General features: G+C 30.6%; 1 protein-coding gene across 1 annotated transcript; it reads left to right on the top strand.

Moving 5' to 3' along the window:
• The first annotated feature begins 18,086 nt into the window (after positions 1-18,086).
• Positions 18,087-19,871, top strand: LOC139851304 (uncharacterized). Its single transcript, XM_071840323.1, has 2 exons — positions 18,087-18,143; positions 18,694-19,871. The coding sequence occupies exons 1-2, from the start codon at positions 18,087-18,089 to the stop codon at positions 19,654-19,656; spliced, it is 1,020 nt and encodes a 339-aa protein (XP_071696424.1). The 3' UTR covers positions 19,657-19,871.
• Positions 19,872-20,220: the final 349 nt, after the last annotated feature.

Raw genomic sequence — 20,220 nt, 5'->3', positions numbered from 1 at the left:
GTGTTCTTGTACCGGTAACCTTCATTGCTTTGATGAAGTTATCGTGTGTTTTAATAATATTTGCTCTTCTTTCGCCCAAAAAAAAAAAAAAAAAACATTATAAGACAAAACCCAAATTAAATTAATTTAAAAAAAGTGTTGAGTGGGAGTGTTTTCATTATCACACAAGGTCTACATCAATGGCTAAACAAGCAAAGAGGGTCCCTTCTACTATAGTCCTGAGTTTTTGTTTAGTTGATGGGGCCCAGTGTCTCAAAATTGTAAGATATTGATATGTGAAAGAATATTTTGTTGAAGTAACATGAAAGAAAGGTATAGGCGGCATCGTCTCAAACCTTCCATCCATACACATTACCCCGTTTGCCTATTTTAAAACGTTTATCTTATCATAAATGGGAAAACTGTTATAATAACATATACATATATGTATATATATGTATATGTACAAAAAGTCATAAATGGATGACATTATAATAATATATACATGTACAAGAAGTCATAAAATGGATGACAATTTTGTAGTATAAATAACTCATGTATTAGCATTGTAAAATGCACCATTTTTCTATATACTTATATGAAGTGTTTATATTCTTTCTATCCTTTTAATCTATACACCCAATAATCAAGAAAGTTGCAGTTAAATTAGAATACTGAATGTTGTTATAAACAACTAATTTATAACACGTTATCAGCACGAAGAGCTTAGTGTAATCAAAGGATATCTCAAACGATCACGAGTCACTAATCAAGGTATGAAATTATTAATAATTTTCAGACTCGAACATATCAAATTTTGGACTACTAACATTTTGAACTACTAATTTTTATTAAGTTCTTAGTGCATTTGAATTATTCTTATTATATGGTTGGCTCTGCCACCTAAATTATATATGGTCGACACTGTCGCCTAACTATCATTTATGTTTACTAACATTATATTTCTGTAATCTAACTTTTATTAACTTCACTAACATTTATATTTATGTTATTTAAGTTATATATGGTCAGTTATACCGCCTTAATTATATTTCTGTAATCCAACTCTTATTAACTTCACTAACATTTATATTTATGTTATCTAACATTTATGATTACTTATGCAATTAATCATTATTTATTTCATGCATACTAATGTTTATTCTTAAAATTTATTATTTATGCATAATATGTTTATTCTCTTAATCTTCGTATTTATACTAAACGTATTTATACTAAATGTATTTATAGTAATCGTATTTGTACTAATAAAATTCTTTTATTAAAATTATTATTAATACAACGAGTACATAACAGTCGTTAACGTCAACTAACGACGTTACAACGGTCATATATACATAACGGTTGTTAACGTCAACTGATGACGTTACAACGACTATATTTTTCAAATATAAAATAAACATCTTCGTTTTCACATTTTCACAAATCAATCTTCATTTTCTCAGATTACCACTCTCAAAAAGTTATTTTGTAAAGATGATTCACACAAGGATAATTTTTTCTATTGTATTGGTCATACTAACTATCATCATTGTTGCTAATATACCACCGGGTGAACCTATATTCTATCCTGCTCTTGTGGTTTTATCATTTGTAATCATGCCATTATTCTGTTGTTCGCTACTTATGAATTTAAAATGATTCTAATTTCATTTTATTATTTGTCTATGAATAGAAGTTGATTATGATTATGATTTATGTTGTTCATCTTTTTGATAATAGAAATTGTCGAATTTGAAAAAGACTTAAATTTGCTCCTTTAGAATCAAGTGAGAACAACTACTTAACTTGGGTTATGAATGTAGAAAAACATCTCGAATCAATCGGTATTTTAGAAACCCTGAATAAAAATAACAATTGTTCCGAACAAGAGAAAGCAATAACAAGTATTTTTCTTAGCAAACATATTGACGAGTCCTTAGAATCTACATATTATATGATCGAAGATCCAAATGTATTATGGAAAATACTCAAATATAGATACGATATTAATTATCAAGAAATAACGGTGATCCATGAAAGAATAAAATTGAAGATGTTAGTAGACGCTCTTATAAGAATTCCGGAGATTCTTATTAATGATCTGGTAACGTGGATCATCAGTCTAGTATTTCTTAAATACATGAACATCTTGTTTATCTCTACAAGTCCCAAAAGAAAAGAAAACGAGAGTGAATCTGTTGAAAAATCTTGATTAAATAAACCCTGAGCTACCTTGAGACTTGAATAGTTTGAATTTTCTAAGATGCCTAGCTTGTTATGTATCACTCATAAATAAATGGTTTTAGACCATAACGCATATGTTTATTAAGTGTTATCTTTTATGTACTTCAGATTGTAACTTGTTTGCAGGTAATATAATTTGATTATCTTGCTGAAATATAACTCATTATTTGCTTATCTTATTTGAAGTTTTAGTATGAATTCTGCTGAAATACAACATCAATTAAGTAGTAAAGACCTATGTATTGCAGATAGTGGTAACATACACACTATGATCAAATCTAAGAAATATTTCATTGATTTAAATCAAATAAAGGAATTATAAATACTATATCGGGTCTTGCAAACTTGATATAAGGAACGGAAAAGGCAAAAATTCATATTACCAAATGGTACGAATTTTCTGATAAACAATGCCTTGTTTTTCTCCCAAATCAAAGAGAAATTTGTTAAGTTTCTCTGATATATATCATAATGGATATGATTATCAGTAAATGATAACAGAAAAAGAGAAATATCTATGCATCATCGACAAGAATCATGTGGTTGAAAAAACTACCAAGGCTTAGTCCTGGTTTACATTATACATATATAAATGTACCAGAAGCACATATGGTGACTAATGAAAAGCACATATGATTAAAAGTGCATATGATGAAAAGCGCATATGATGAAAAGCGCAGCGTATATGATTAAAAGCGCATATGATGAAAAGCGCATATGATTAAAAGCGCATATGATGAAAAGCGCAATGCATATGATTAAAAGAGCATATGATAAAAAGCGCGGCGCATATGATTAAAAGCGAATATGATGAAAAGCACATATGGTGAAAAGCGCAGCGCATATGATTAAAAGCGCATATGGTGAAAAGGATATATGATGAAAAGCGCATATGGTGATTAATGAAAAAGTACATATGGTGATTAATGAAAAGCACATATGGTGATTAATAAAAAGTATATTGTGGAAAGGAATCACAAATGTTTCTTCAAAGAATTCAAGATGAGATTTGTGAATAAATTCATCCACCATGTGGACCATTTAGACATTTCATGTTCTGATAGACTCATTTGATAGATGGTCTCATGTTTGTCTATTATTAAGCAATAAAATAACATTTGCATAGTTTTTTGCACAAATTATTAAGAGCACATTTTTCTGATTACACCATTAAAAGAATGCAAATTGATAATGCTGATAAGTTAACATTTCAAGCATTTAATGATTATTATATTTCTATAGGGATTGTTATTGAACACCCTATTGCTTATGTGCATTCAAAAAATTGGTTTAGCTGAATCAATAGATAAACGCTTTCAGCTAATAACTAGACAATTGGCAATGAGTATAAAACTCTCAATATTTATATGGGGACATGTAAATTTACATGATGCGACATTAATTCGCATTAAACCAAGTGCAAGTCATAAATATTCTCCATTACCAACTTAATTTTGGTCGAGAGCCAAATATTTTCCATCTTAGAACATTTGGTTGTGCAGTGTATTTTTAATTGCACCATCACAACAAATGATTCCTCAAAGAAGGATGAAAATATAAGTTGGATATGAAACATCTTCAATCATAAGATATATTGAATTCATGACGGGTGATGTTTTTACAGCACATTTTGCTGATTGTCATTATAATGAAAAATTGTTTCCTATATTAGGGGGAGAAATGAAAAATAAAGAAAAAAGATGTTTCATGATGTGAACATAAATTAATGTATCTTGATCATCGCACAAAAGCATGCGAAAAGAAAGTTCAAAAATAATACATATGCAAGAACTTGCAAATAAATTACCTGATGTATTTACAGATACAAAAAGGAGTGACTATGTCATTGAAAGGATCCGAAACTAATCATCCGGACGATGTCCATATTGATTACAAACGAATTACAACAGTTGATAACACCGCGAGGTACTTGACCTCTATATGATACATTTTACAAACGTTGCATTTATTCTTAAAAGGCAATCTATCTTTACATAAAAAAATTAATAAACTCGTCAAACATTTCTCGATATCCAAATGACCTAAACTGTCATTTACTTAATAAATGTCTTTAATGATCTTCAATGACTCGAATGCAACGATCTTGTATCATGGCTTAAATGGTCCCAACTAGTATCCTTAATATGAGCTAACGCACAGCGGAAGTCTTAATTCATACCTGAGAATAACATGCTTTAAAACGTCAACATAAAGTTGGTGAGATATATAGGTTTGATGCTAGCAGCGATATAACGATGGACCACAAGATTTCATATATAAACATTTTAATAAAAATATTCTAAGTGGTTGAGCACTTGGTAACCATACTTAACAATTAATCACGTCGCATATTCCCTTTAATATGAAATCTTACTACACTGTACCAAGTGTAGTCACGAAACGAAGTACTGTGCAACCGTTGAATACTGGTCGTCCAGTCCGGTTGGGGTTGTCAGGCCCGATAGATCTATCAACAGGATTCGCGTTTACAATACCGCTGTAAATATTAGTTACCAAGCTACAGGGAAGTATGCCAGTGGTACAACTCAACGTAGAATATATTTTTCAGTTACTTGTGTCCATAATGTAAAACATAAAATACATGTATTCTCATCCCGAAATATTTAGAGTTTAAAAGTGGGACTATATACTCACTTTCGTCTTGAAGATATATATATAATTTGACTTGGTCTCCGGTTGATATCACGAACTTATCCATATATAATATATCAATACCTTTTCTTTTTTAAACAAACGTCACATATATATACTTGTTATACTTTTAATACTTTGAATAATTCCTTAGTCCGTAGTTAGCAGTTCGTTGTTAGTAATTCAATTTTAATGGTTCATATTTAGATGTTTAATAAACCCCCAATGAAATAAATAAAACCCTCATCGTATATGTATTGGTCGAGATTAATCTTGACCCACGGTACCGGTGTTGTCAAATGACGTGTTGCGTACATAAAGTACCGGTGTTGTCAAATGACGTGTTGCGTACAATCATGGGATCTTATGATTAATCTTCTCGTATTGTTTACGGGTGATCCTGAACCATATAAAATTGAATTATGAGTACATATATATAAAATATCATGTTATTTTAGAAAGATGTGATTTTATTTAATTTTTCCCAATTAATCCCGAAGTTAAACAAGTCTTGGATAACCAATTTTGTTTCGGTCATAGTTTCTTCGTTACAAATCCGTTTTCGTTGATTCAACTTGCCATCTCCTTGGATCGAGTCCCTCTTTAAGACTATGAACTGAAAATACCTTGGTTTGTATTCAAAATCACACGGCATAGGTGAAACTTTAGTGAAACTTATGAAGTTAAACATTTTCCTTTATTTAAACAACCTTAAATGATTATTTTTCTAAAAATGCTTATACTTTGAATTAAATCATGAAATTTTTATGTGTTATCATATTCATAGTAAAAATCATTTTTCCAGAACATAAACCTCTAACTCAAAGTTTAAGATAGTTTTTAATTATCCAACCCAAAACAGTCCCCGGTGGCACTCCGACGTCGTAAAAACAGTTTTTAAGATATTCTTTGAAAAACCAAATTATACCTTGTTAAATTAGCATATATTTAAGTTATATTACAGGTCTTGAAGTATTTTAAAAGTTAAGTTAGAAGGATCTATTTAGTTTGCAAACAAGTTTGAAAACATTCAAACTATGTTCTTGTTGTTAAACTTTTATACCACAAAATAAGATAGCTATATATATATATGAATCGAATAAGGTTATGAACATAGATACTACCTCAAGTTCCTTGGACAAGGTTGCTGTAAAAGAGGAGTAAGAAGCTAGAATCAAAAGGGTGATGGAAGTGGATGAAAGATTGGAAGTAAGTTTGTGTTCTTGGAAGGATTTCTTGAAGTGTTTTTGTATGGTTTTCTTATGGTGTTTAAGTAAGGTTTTTGAAGCTAGATCTTCATGGAACTTTGCTGAATGTTTATGGAGTTTAATGTTCTTGAGAGTGTGGGTGTTTTTAGCTAGAGAATGGAAGTAAAAATGAAACAAAATGAGGATACATATATACTCCTAAAAAAATGTTTATGTAGTAGACATGGACAAATTTTTAGTTTGTATTTTTGTAATTAGTCTTACAATCATTCAAAAGTAATTACCTTATACATAAGGCATGAACAAGGGCTGGTTAGGTGGTGATTTGATGTGTATATACCAATAGTAAATACGTATAGAAGCTCGGTATGATACGAGTACAAATACTCTAGATATACGTATAGAAATTTTGTGAAAAATGGAATGAGGATTCAAATATAGCTATCTTTTGTGAATACACTTATATGATTTTATGTATTTAAGTCTTTAAAAGTGATTAAATACATTACTTATACGATATATGTATAAACATTATAAGTCTTAAGTATTTATGTCAAATAACGTTACGTATAGTTATCGTTTTGAAAACTTAAGTTAGTAGTTTCAAAATATACTTATAACTTATTGTTATTAATAAAAAATGAGATATTAAAACATTCATTAATCATGTTAAATATGTATATATACATATATATACACAAACGTATAATTATCATATATTGTATAGTTCGTGATATCATCGGTCAAACTAGACGGTCAAACGTTGTGTAAAACTCTTTTCGGAAACATAAATCTCAACAATTTGGATTGCTTATCATGTTGGTAAGGTTTAATTTATGTAAATATTAATCTTATAAGTATAGAATGATCGAAAAAGTGCGGGTCAACTTTAGGGTTTTTTTTTTTGCTTATCGTGTCGGAACCATATAGAGATTAGAGTTTAAATTTGGTCGGAAATTTCTGGGTCGTTACAGTACCCATCCGTTAAAGAAATTTCGTCCTCGAAATTTGGTAGAGGTTGTCATAAACAACAATAGGAATGTTTTCATGACGAATATGAGGTAATAATGAAATTTTATCATTATTGAAAGATTTAGATAAAACGATTTGGTTATGTGAGACGCACGAGCGAAGCTATCACAAAAGAGTGAAATGAGTAAATATAGAATTGTTGTAACCGATGACGTGATTATGATCGATTTCCGGGATTTAAGGGTTTTAAAGAAAATCTTATGTAATAAGATTTAGTTTTGCGGCGATCAGGATCTTCTTTGATTTAACGCGGCAATCTGTTTTGATTTCTTTGTCGAATATTTCACTATAAATTTACCTCCTTCCCTTTCTTTCTTCCCACATCTTCAATTCTTTCTCTTTAGTTCCTACTTTAAGACATTCGCTAATATGCTCCATCCCATTCTAACCCTTGTTATATTTCTAACTTTCATATCTTTCATTCTTCTTTTTCATCTATCACCAGAAGAATCTATTCTCTTTTATCCTTTCCTTGGAATTATAATGTTTTTAATTCTCCCGTGCCTTTACGTTGCAATACGTATTGATATGCACGGTTTGTAGTTTCGGGGTTGTTGTTAGGTTTTATACCTTCCCTTATATTTCGATGTTCCTACTCCCGTCCCTTAAAATCATTGTCATCCACAGTTAATGCTCTCTCTTATTTGCTGTGGTTTATGTTCCTATTTCTATTCTGAAGTTTTGTCCCTTCATTTCTTCTTCCCGTCCTCGAGCCAAGCGAACAATGGTCCGAAATTCGTAGGTAGGAAATTTGGAATGAACCTTGCTATTGGTTTTAGAATGAAATTGTAATGGCACGATCTTGATTCGTTAAATTACTCGAATATTCCGAAAAAAAAAAATAGAACTATCAAGGTGATACGTTCTAATATGTTTGAAGACTTGATAGAATGTAAGAGCCGTGTAACATGGCACATGATGACGGTACTGTGAATCATCACATTCCATTAGAAACTTAACATGACTTACTGTAATATAATGAAGTTGATCAAGTTTCATTATATTATACTAATTCATGTATCAGTTCCCAACACTACTTCAAAACATTCATATTTTTAAACTTAGAGATTTCAGAATTTAGAAACTAACACAGTTTCTTTTATATTGTAGCGCAGATGTTACGGAGAGTTAAATGATCGCAGATAGGAATAGTTGTAAAAATATCTCCAGAAATATGAAAAATATGTATAACGAATGAAGATATCTTATAATATCTAAGATAAAATGATGGTGAAGAATATCATCTTGAAAAGTTTAGAATAAGGAGCAGTGTTCTTACTAACGGTTTCAGCAGGCACTGGATCATTTGGATCCTTTGAAGGCAGGTTCTGTTTTCATGATTTGTTCACGGCCTCCTTCATACTTTGCTCAATCCGTTTTCCAGTTCCAAACCTTCTCTTTTTCTCAGCTTTACCACCATACCATTCTTTATCATCAATCTTTTGATTGTTAAAGTCGTTTACAGTTTTTGCTGCTTCATCAGCATTTCAAGAGCTACTTCATAGTTCAGGGTGTTTTCAGAAATCATGAAAGGATTTGAATGCGAATTGTAATCGTCAAGTTACGAATGAGGTTTAAGATAAAATCAAGTGGCAAACTTGAAGAATTGTTTAGTTTCATATGTTACAATCAACATTTTAATTCATTTTAATTGTCCAATGTTTTCTTCTTTATGCCACTTGTTGGATTCTGGTAGGTCAAAATCCGAATATGAAATTTGATTGAAAATGGTTATTCTGGGGTGAGCGGATACGAATATCGGTGGTTGTAAGTAAGATAATAGATAACCGTTGAATCAGATTCAAGAATGTACAATATAACTTATTAATGTGAATTCTAAATATTCCTCGGGTACTACCCACCCGTTAAAATATTTTCATCATTAATAGTTTGTACGAAGGAATTTTTAATTACTATCTTTATGAAAATATACTTGCATATATATTTTCTTCAGAGATAATCATAGATTTAATGAGTCAATAAGATATTAAACTCATTTGATTTATCGTTAATTCTAGATTACATAATCTCTAAGACTTTAGAAATTACATAATCGTCATACGATACGTAAAGCGAAGATAATCGATGTAGAACGATATATAGAACGAAGATCATACTCGAAGTACAGATATTGAGTCGTGTGATGTTGATATTTGAGATACAGATTGTGATGTTGAGATTGTGATTGGGGTGATAAAGGTACTGTCGGCGTTGACGATGGTAGTACGGATTATGCTGCTGGTGCTGCTGTTGGTGTTTGTAACCTTCGCACCATATTCTCCAAAACCACTACCCGAGCACGGAGTTCGTTGACTTCTTCTATTATACCGGGATGATTGACGGTTGGAACGAGCGAATGAACAAGATTTGAAATATGGGATAGTATGTAATCATGACGAGATACTCTAGAAATGAGCGAGAAAATGGTGTTTCGAATGGGTTCGCCGGTAAGTGCTTCAGGTTCATCGTTAAGAGGGCAATTTGGTGGATGAAATGGATCACCTTCTTCTTGCCTCCAGAAATTTAGTATATTACGAACCCATCCCCAGTTCATCCAGAATAGATGATGGGAAATTGGTTGATCCATTCCGGTGACGCTGTTCTCGGAGCTCGAATGGAAATCCATGTCGGCGTAGCTATCGAAGTCGGAGGAATTCGAACTGGATGAAGAATTCATCTTGTATAGTTGGAGAAATGAATTTTTTTGGTTTGGAATAGATTATAGGAGTTGGGTTTGGTACTCTTCAATACATAATTTTCATATGTATATATAATACCGAAATCCCGTGAATTACGGAGAATCTTTGAAATTCATCGGGCAATGTTTATAGTAATAGATACGCTAGGATATGAATTTTGTCTATACACTATCGATGCACTAGATGCAGTAAGACGTGTCTAGACTAAAGAATGATAAGCAGGCAACTCCCTAAGGATGATAAGCAGATGGTTTCCGACTAGAAATGATAAGCAAAACTTTTTAGCAGGTAGATACGGTCAAAGTCCAGACTCACTAATGTATCCTAACAACTACCAGTTAGACACACTAATGCAAGGCCTGGTTCGCTAAGACCAACGCTCTGATACCAACTGAAAGGATCCGAAACTAATCATCCGGACGATGTCCATATTGATTACAAACGAATTACAACAGTTGATAACATCGCGAGGTACTTGACCTCTATATGATACATTTTACAAACGTTGCATTTATTATTAAAAGGCAATCTATCTTTACATAAAAAAATTAATAAACTCGTCAAACATTTCTCGATATCCAAATGACCTAAACTGTCATTTACTTAATAAATGTCTTTAATGATCTTCAATGAATCGAATGCAACGATCTTGTATCATGGCTTAAATGGTCCCAACTAGTATCCTTAATATGAGCTAACGCACAGCGGAAGTCTTAATTCATACCTGAGAATAACATGCTTTAAAACGTCAACATAAAGTTGGTGAGATATATAGGTTTGATGCTAGCAGCGATATAACGATGGACCACAAGATTTCATATATAAACATTTTAATAAAAATATTCTAAGTGGTTGAGCACTTGGTAACCATACTTAACAATTAATCACGTCGCATATTCCCTTTAATATGAAATCTTACTACACTGTACCAAGTGTAGTCACGAAACGAAGTACTGTGCAACCGTTGAATACTGGTCGTCCAGTCCGGTTGGGGTTGTCAGGCCCGATAGATCTATCAACAGGATTCGCGTTTACAATACCGCTGTAAATATTAGTTACCAAGCTACAGGGAAGTATGCCAGTGGTACAACTCAACGTAGAATATATTTTTCAGTTACTTGTGTCCATAATGTAAAACATAAAATACATGTATTCTCATCCCGAAATATTTAGAGTTTAAAAGTGGGACTATATACTCACTTTCGTCTTGAAGATATATATATAATTTGACTTGGTCTCCGGTTGATATCACGAACTTATCCATATATAATATATCAATACCTTTTCTTTTTTAAACAAACGTCACATATATATACTTGTTATACTTTTAATACTTTGAATAATTCCTTAGTCCGTAGTTAGCAGTTCGTTGTTAGTAATTCAATTTTAATGGTTCATATTTAGATGTTTAATAAACCCCCAATGAAATAAATAAAACCCTCATCGTATATGTATTGGTCGAGATTAATCTTGACCCACGGTACCGGTGTTGTCAAATGACGTGTTGCGTACATAAAGTACCGGTGTTGTCAAATGACGTGTTGCGTACAATCATGGGATCTTATGATTAATCTTCTCGTATTGTTTACGGGTGATCCTGAACCATATAAAATTGAATTATGAGTACATATATATAAAATATCATGTTATTTTAGAAAGATGTGATTTTATTTAATTTTTCCCAATTAATCCCGAAGTTAAACAAGTCTTGGATAACCAATTTTGTTTCGGTCATAGTTTCTTCGTTACAAATCCGTTTTCGTTGATTCAACTTGCCATCTCCTTGGATCGAGTCCCTCTTTAAGACTATGAACTGAAAATACCTTGGTTTGTATTCAAAATCACACGGCATAGGTGAAACTTTAGTGAAACTTATGAAGTTAAACATTTTCCTTTATTTAAACAACCTTAAATGATTATTTTTCTAAAAATGCTTATACTTTGAATTAAATCATGAAATTTTTATGTGTTATCATATTCATAGTAAAAATCATTTTTCCAGAACATAAACCTCCAACTCAAAGTTTAAGATAGTTTTTAATTATCCAACCCAAAACAGTCCCCGGTGGCACTCCGACGTCGTAAAAACAGTTTTTAAGATATTCTTTGAAAAACCAAATTATACCTTGTTAAATTAGCATATATTTAAGTTATATTACAGGTCTTGAAGTATTTTAAAAGTTAAGTTAGAAGGATCTATTTAGTTTGCAAACAAGTTTGAAAACATTCAAACTATGTTCTTGTTGTTAAACTTTTATACCACAAAATAAGATAGCTATATATATATGAATCGAATAAGGTTATGAACATAGATACTACCTCAAGTTCCTTGGACAAGGTTGCTGTAAAAGAGGAGTAAGAAGCTAGAATCAAAAGGGTGATGGAAGTGGATGAAAGATTGGAAGTAAGTTTGTGTTCTTGGAAGGATTTCTTGAAGTGTTTTTGTATGGTTTTCTTATGGTGTTTAAGTAAGGTTTTTGAAGCTAGATCTTCATGGAACTTTGCTGAATGTTTATGGAGTTTAATGTTCTTGAGAGTGTGGGTGTTTTTAGCTAGAGAATGGAAGTAAAAATGAAACAAAATGAGGATACATATATACTCCTAAAAAAATGTTTATGTAGTAGACATGGACAAATTTTTAGTTTGTATTTTTGTAATTAGTCTTACAATCATTCAAAAGTAATTACCTTATACATAAGGCATGAACAAGGGCTGGTTAGGTGGTGATTTGATGTGTATATACCAATAGTAAATACGTATAGAAGCTAGATATGATACGAGTACAAATACTCTAGATATACGTATAGAAATTTTGTGAAAAATGGAATGAGGATTCAAATATAGCTATCTTTTGTGAATACACTTATATGATTTTATGTATTTAAGTCTTTAAAAGTGATTAAATACATTACTTATACGATATATGTATAAACATTATAAGTCTTAAGTATTTATGTCAAATAACGTTACGTATAGTTATCGTTTTGAAAACTTAAGTTAGTAGTTTCAAAATATACTTATAACTTATTGTTATTAATAAAAAATGAGATATTAAAACATTCATTAATCATGTTAAATATGTATATATACATATATATACACAAACGTATAATTATCATATATTGTATAGTTCGTGATATCATCGGTCAAACTAGACGGTCAAACGTTGTGTAAAACTCTTTTCGGAAACATAAATCTCAACAATTTGGATTGCTTATCATGTTGGTAAGGTTTAATTTATGTAAATATTAATCTTATAAGTATAGAATGATCGAAAAAGTGCGGGTCAACTTTAGGGTTTTTTTTTTTGCTTATCGTGTCGGAACCATATAGAGATTAGAGTTTAAATTTGGTCGGAAATTTCCGGGTCGTTACAGTCATATATACTAGCAGTAAATGCTTCAGCTAGAATTGAAATTCTAAAAGCTGGCAATAATGTCACTCATGAGTCTTTGCCATGCCAGAAACGTGGAAGACCAATTGGTTCCAAAGATAAAAATCCTTGAAAAGAAAATCAGCTGATAATGAGGTAATAGAAAGTGTTCAAGAAGAACCACAAATCAATACTCCTTCTGCAGAGGAGATTGACGATGTCAATACAGAAATTGCCATCAATTATGCACATTCAAAAATATTATGGAACCGAAATAAAATGAAAAATCTTGATGAGAAATTTTCATTTAATGTTGCATATGACATCATGAATAATGATGATGATCCAGAACCAACATCTATGGTTGAATGTCAAAATAGACATGATTGGGATCATTGGAAAAGAGCAATACGAGCTGAATTTGAATCGCTCAATAAAAGAAAAATTTTCTGATCTATCGTTCTCACACCTAAAGATGTGAAACCTGTGGGATATAGATGGATTTTTGTGTGAAAAAGAAATGAGAATAATGAATTTACAAGGTATAAAGCTAGACTTGTAGCTCAAGGTTTTCCTCATAGATCGGGAATTGATTATGATGAAACTTATTCCCCTGTTATGGATGCAATTACTTTTAGATACTTAATCAGCTTGTCAATTTCTAAAAATTTAGAAATGCATCTCATGGATGTTGTGACTGATTATCTATATGGATCACTTGATAGTGATATATATATATATATATATATATATATATATATGAAGATACCTGAAAGATTTAAGGTATCAGAAGCATCCAAAGCAAAACCTAAAGACATATACTCAATCAAATTACAAAGGTCTTTATATGGGTTGAAACAATCGGGTCGCATGTGGTATAGCCGATTAAGTGATTACTTCATAAGCAAAGGGTATACAAATAACCTTACTTGCCCTTGTGTTTTCATTAAAAAAACAGCATCTGGATATGTGATCATAACTGTTTATGTTGATGATCTTAACATCATAGGTACAAATAAAGAGATCCATGAAGTCATTCAACTTCTAAAAAAAAAAAAATGAAATGAAAGATCTCGGAAAAACCAAGTATTGCCTTGGTTTACATATTGAGTATATGCCTAATGGTTTACTTGTACATCAAACAACATATATTGAAAATATTATAAAACATTTCAATATGGACAAGGCAAAACTATTAAGTACTCCTATGGTTGTTAGATCACTTAATGTTGACACTGATCCATTTCGTCAATGTGAAGATCATGAAGATATTTTGGGACCATAATTACCATATCTTAGTGCAATTGGAGCTCTTATGTATCTTACAAATTGTACAAGACCTGACATTTCTTTTGCAGTTAATTTGTTAGCAAGGTTAAGCTCAGCTCCTACCAAAAGACACTGGAATGGGATCAAACACATATTTTGATACCTTCGAGGAACCACTGATTTATGATTATTTTATTCTAACGAATCAAAACAAGATTTGGTTGGTTATGCAGATGCAGGTTATTTATCTGATCCACATAAAGCTAAATCTCAAACTGGATATGTATTCCTAAATGGAGGTACTGCAATATCATGGCATTCTCAAAAACAAACACTTGTTGCTACATCATCAAATCATGCCGAAGTGATTGCATTACATGAAGCTACTCGGGAATGTTTTTGGTTGAGATCAATGACACAACTCATTACTTATTCTTGTGGACTAGAACGCGATAAAAGTCCAACAACTATCTATGAAGATAATGCAACTTGCATAGCACAAATGAAAGAATGGTATATCAAAAGTGACCGAACAAAACACATACCTCCTAGATTCTTCTCATACACTCAAGACCTCATTAAGGACAACCAGATTGAAACGAGATATGTTCAATCCATCAAAAACTCTGCCGATCTTTTCACCAAATCACTTTCACCTGCTATTTTCAGAACGCATGTTCACAATATTGGCATGAGGCAAGTTCAAAAGATTTAACAGCTCAGCAATGTCTACTTGAGGGGGAGTCAACTATATGCTGCACTCTTTTTTCCTTAGCTAAAGTTTTTATCCCACTGGGTTTTTCTTTGGCCAAGGTTTTTAACGAGGCAGTAACTTGTAGTTGATCTCCAATGAAACAAAAATTGACATCCAAGGGGGAGTGTTATAATAATATATACATATATGTATATATATGTATATGTACAAAAAGTCATAAATGGATGACATTATAATAATATATACATGTACAAGAAGTCATAAAATGGATGCCAATTTTGTAGTATAAATAACTCATGTATTAGCATTGTAAAATGCACCATTTTTCTATATACTTATATGAAGTGTTTATATTCTTTCTATCCATTTAATCTATACACCCAATAATCAAAAAAGTTGTAGTTAAATTAGAATACTGAATGTTGTTATAAACAACTAATTTATAACAAAAACAGAGTTTTCTTTCCATGCTATTAATTATTTTTAAAAAGATTAACGCGGTTAATTACATTATCTATTTACTATTTACTATGTTTACATAATAATCAATAAAGGTTTCTTAATTACATATACGTTAACACAAAATGACCCATTTAAGTTTGTTAAAGATGTATTTGTTTTAAGCATGGCAAAATGGTCGGGTTGGATCGAAATTTAAATGGGTTTGTGTCAAAACGGGTCATGGATCTAACGAGTTTCAAAATTTAAATGGGTTGGGTTCAAACATGTTGGGTCGGGTAGAGACTTACTTTTCTTATAAAAGTTTTTTCTCAAAACAAAGTTACATTTTTTAAAAATATTTTATTATTATTTACTTTAAATTTTGTTTTAAAAAATTATTTATTTTTAAATTTTATTTAATAATTTTTATTAAATAATTATTATTTTTAGTTTATTAGTTTTTTTGAACTTTTTTTCTAATTTTTAATTTTATTAATTTTTTCATATTGAAATGAGTTTCAACGGGTCTAAAAGCACATTCTAATAAATTAACGAACTAAAGATGGGTTCACATTGGACTCATTTTCTTTGTTTTCTCAAGACCGATTGGACCCAAATGGTTGACCCAATAGACCCATTTTTTTGGTGTATGGATCTTCATTGCTAGGTGTCATTTGTTTACCTATTAATTGAATAGTACGTTCAACGTTGAATACTGAAGCATTAAGTATTTAACGCGTTTGTTTTTGAACTCTTAATAATATATGATGTTGATTGGTTCAAAATTCAATGTTTGTATTGTAATATTCTACTTAAATCATATCATAAAAAATATTAAACAAGTATATATATATATATATATATATATATATATATATATATATATATATATATAATTCCTTATTAATGTTTTGTATGCAAATATATATATATATATATATATATATATATATATATATATATATATATATATATATATATATATATATATATATATATATATATATATTTGCATACAAAACATTAATAAGGAATTTTAAATTATTTATATTGTTCATTGTTCATTTAGAATTGTTGTTAAATGGCTTATCATCATCAAAATCAAGTTCATTTGAAATCTTTAAATTATTCAGACTATAAATCATTTAACATTAATCATTCAGTTTTACCAAACGTGCATATTAAATTTCTAAAAATGATGAACCTTCCTTGAATATTGTTTTTTTATAGTGAAAATACATATTATATATATATATATATATATATATATATATATATATATATATATATATATATATATAAAAGAAGTAGATCCGGAGATCTTGCAATGTTACAATTGTTACAGCATTCACGACAAAATCTGTATAATACAAAGAGAGCGTTCAACCATGAACCGCAATTGAAAAACGGCCACCTATTACAACTTTGCCTACAACAAACCTACTCTACTGGCCTATACAATTGTGAACAATTAGATCGGATACAAACAACAATCCGAGTTATCCAACCAAAACCTTTGACGTTACCAGCTCCAAGAAACCCAAACCCTAAAAAAGTAATTGAAATTCAATATATCTTGTATGCATTAAAATTTTCATTTTATTTGAAGTCCAAATAGGGTGATGATATGTACACAACCACTTTTTACACATACACAATCAAATATGTTTTACAGTGTTGTACAATACAACACTGTAAAGCGTGTTTAGTAGTGTATGTATAAAAAGTGGTTGTGTACATATCATTTCCCGTCCAAATAACAAGTGTCAGGATGACATACGAATAACCATTTGGATTTAGGATGATGGGTGCTAGAAATGGATCAGTCATGAGGTATGGATGATAACCATGCAATTGTACCTCAAGTTGTGTTAGTTTTGTAGATATATATTTACTAAAAATAAAACATATGTTTATCTCCAACTTAAAATAAAATGTAGAATGTAGAATATTACCCATTATGACATTATCTACAATTTCGACATTGTGCTTAAACGCTTCGTTTATAATCCTTTGTCTCATTATTAATGTCAATTATATTTTTTTCGTTTGTCGTAAAAATTCTCTAATTTTATAAATTACGAGTGGCTAGTATAAAATAACTTGATTATTAGTACAGTATAAATAATAAAATAATTTATTTACTACCAGTATTTTACTACTGTAAACCTTAAATGGATCACAGCTTATAATTCTCCCCGTACACCATTTGCATTTTACAGACAATAAGACACAATTAAAAATAAAATAAGACCAAAACATATACATACATAGTTTGTACGTACATGTTTGTGTGTATATATATATATACAAACACAGGTGATACTTTAACCATATTTACCTTGCATGAACCAACACATTCTTTCTTTCATAATTTTCAATTATAAAAAGAATTCTCACTCTTTAATCTCATCACTCCTAAATTCTCTCAAACATAAACACCAACGAAAAAGCATAAAAAGTAATATTCCATGGAAGTAGAAATGAATGTTTCAGGAGTACACCACCAGTACCATCATCAGCAGCAGGTACACTTTTTATTTTTTATTTTCATGGTAACTAACTACAGTTAACCTCATAAAAGTGCAAATTGTCATATTTCTATCATCATTTTTGATATATTCACCACAAAGATGCAAGTTATACAAAAAATGATGGTAGATTTATTTCCTTATACACTAAATCGCACCCCATTTTATGCCGTTTCCCTTCGGACAACAACATCCCTCTCCTTTTTCCGTTAACTTTTAATCAATTATAAGTGTATTGTTAAAATTTTCAATTTAATTTAATTTCACTTACTAATACAATTTTAGATTTTAGATGAAGATATTTTTAGCATCTAAACATTTGTTTTTTGTGTGCATTGATATGTAGTACCGACTAGCTTATTTTATTTTTTTACTACAAAACTAACGAATACCATAACCAAAGTTAGTTGAGCTTAATCAACATATATGAAATAATTCAAATTTAAGATGAATCATAAGTTCTTGTTAGATCTATAATGTGCTTTAATCTAATTTTTAATAATTAGTTCTGACCTATTTTTATTTTTTATTTACAATTATTATACAGGATATGTCTTCACAAACACTAGAAAAGATGTTGGTATGCACAAAAGCACAAGAAGATAAAAAACCAAAGCCACCAGAAGAGGCATTAAAATGCCCAAGATGTGATTCAAGCAACACCAAATTTTGTTACTACAACAACTACAGTTTGACTCAACCAAGATACTTTTGCAAGTCATGTAGAAGGTATTGGACTAAAGGTGGAACTTTAAGAAATGTTCCTGTGGGTGGAGGGTGTAGGAAGAACAGAAGATCATCATCATCATCTGCCACGTCATCCGCCACCTCATCGGCCACATCATCACCAATATCTTCATTTATCAGAAGGCCATCACAAGATCACCATCACCACCTCATTCAACAACATCATCCACTTAATCTCAACAGTCACTTACTTTCAAGTTTAACTCACTTGTCTTATGACTCAAATGGTCACATGGGTGGTGGTGGTGGTTATGACCAGTTTGACCAGAGTGGTCAACATGGTCAAGACCAATTAGGCTTTCTTGATGCAATTAGAGGTGGTTTTGTAGAAAACACAAACAGCTTTCACAATGTGTTTTATAATGGGGGTACTAATATTGGAAATGGTGATCATTTGGGAAACTTGATGGGGTTAAACAATGATAATAATAATAATAATCATAATGTTCAAGATAATCAAGAATCTATGATGAACAGCAACAAAAGTGGTGGAAATAGTACTACTTGTGGTGTAGTAAAAAGTGCTGTTACAATGATGAATGTGAAACAGGAAACATGTAACATGATGAGAGGTGAGATTGAAGAAAATGGAAGGTCTGGAGTAGGGGTATTATGGGGATTTCCATGGCAAATGGGAGCTGGTGGTGATCAAGGGATGAATATGGTTCATGAAGTTGAAGCAGGGAGGTTAACACAAATTGGAGGATGGAATGGAATTGGGCCAACAAATTGGCATGGACTCATAAATAGTCCACTTATGTAGTAGAAGTTAGCTAGTAGTTATAATCTACATCATCATCATTAGTATGATCTTTATTTTTTTTTTAATTTTTTTTTTTTAATTTTTGGGTAAGGTTTAGTTTGTTAGGAGAGTTTTACTTTTACAAAAGATTTAGCTTGGATGAGGAAAGGAATGATAGAGTTATGTACTTTGGGTTTAACTATAATTGTTTGTTTATTTGGTTGGTTGTGTTTGACAGTCAAGAACATGTTTTTGTTTACTAATTAAGAACATTAATTAATACTACTTCATATGTTGGTGTGCTTTTGGATAATAACTTCTCTATACTATTTATAGTTTAAACAATATTAACAAAGCATTTTGGCTAAAAATAAATATGGCAAAAGGTTAACGATTGAATTGCAAAACATTTTTAAATAAGAGCTATTGGATCAAACTTAATACAAATATTTGACAGTACAGTGAAATTTTTATAAATTAATAATGTTGGGACCGAGATATTTTATTTATTTAGCTAGATATTATTATAACGATAAATTAATAAATTATTAATTTAAAAAATTGGCTTATATTTGTGAACAAGTG

This window comes from Rutidosis leptorrhynchoides, chromosome 6 (genome assembly GCF_046630445.1).
Source record: "Rutidosis leptorrhynchoides isolate AG116_Rl617_1_P2 chromosome 6, CSIRO_AGI_Rlap_v1, whole genome shotgun sequence".
In the NCBI taxonomy this organism is placed as follows: Eukaryota; Viridiplantae; Streptophyta; class Magnoliopsida; order Asterales; family Asteraceae; genus Rutidosis; species Rutidosis leptorrhynchoides.
The sequence above is the reverse complement of the archived record's forward strand: the minus strand, read 5'-3'. Positions and strand labels throughout refer to the sequence as shown.

Excerpts from the sequence above, each read along its gene's own strand:
- LOC139851304 (XM_071840323.1), top strand. The coding sequence starts at position 18,087 with ATGGAAGTAGAAATGAATGTTTCAGGAGTACACCACCAGTACCATCAT. Across the intron at positions 18,144-18,693 it reads AGTACCATCATCAGCAGCAG|GATATGTCTTCACAAACACT; the intron begins GTACACTTTTTA and ends ATTATTATACAG.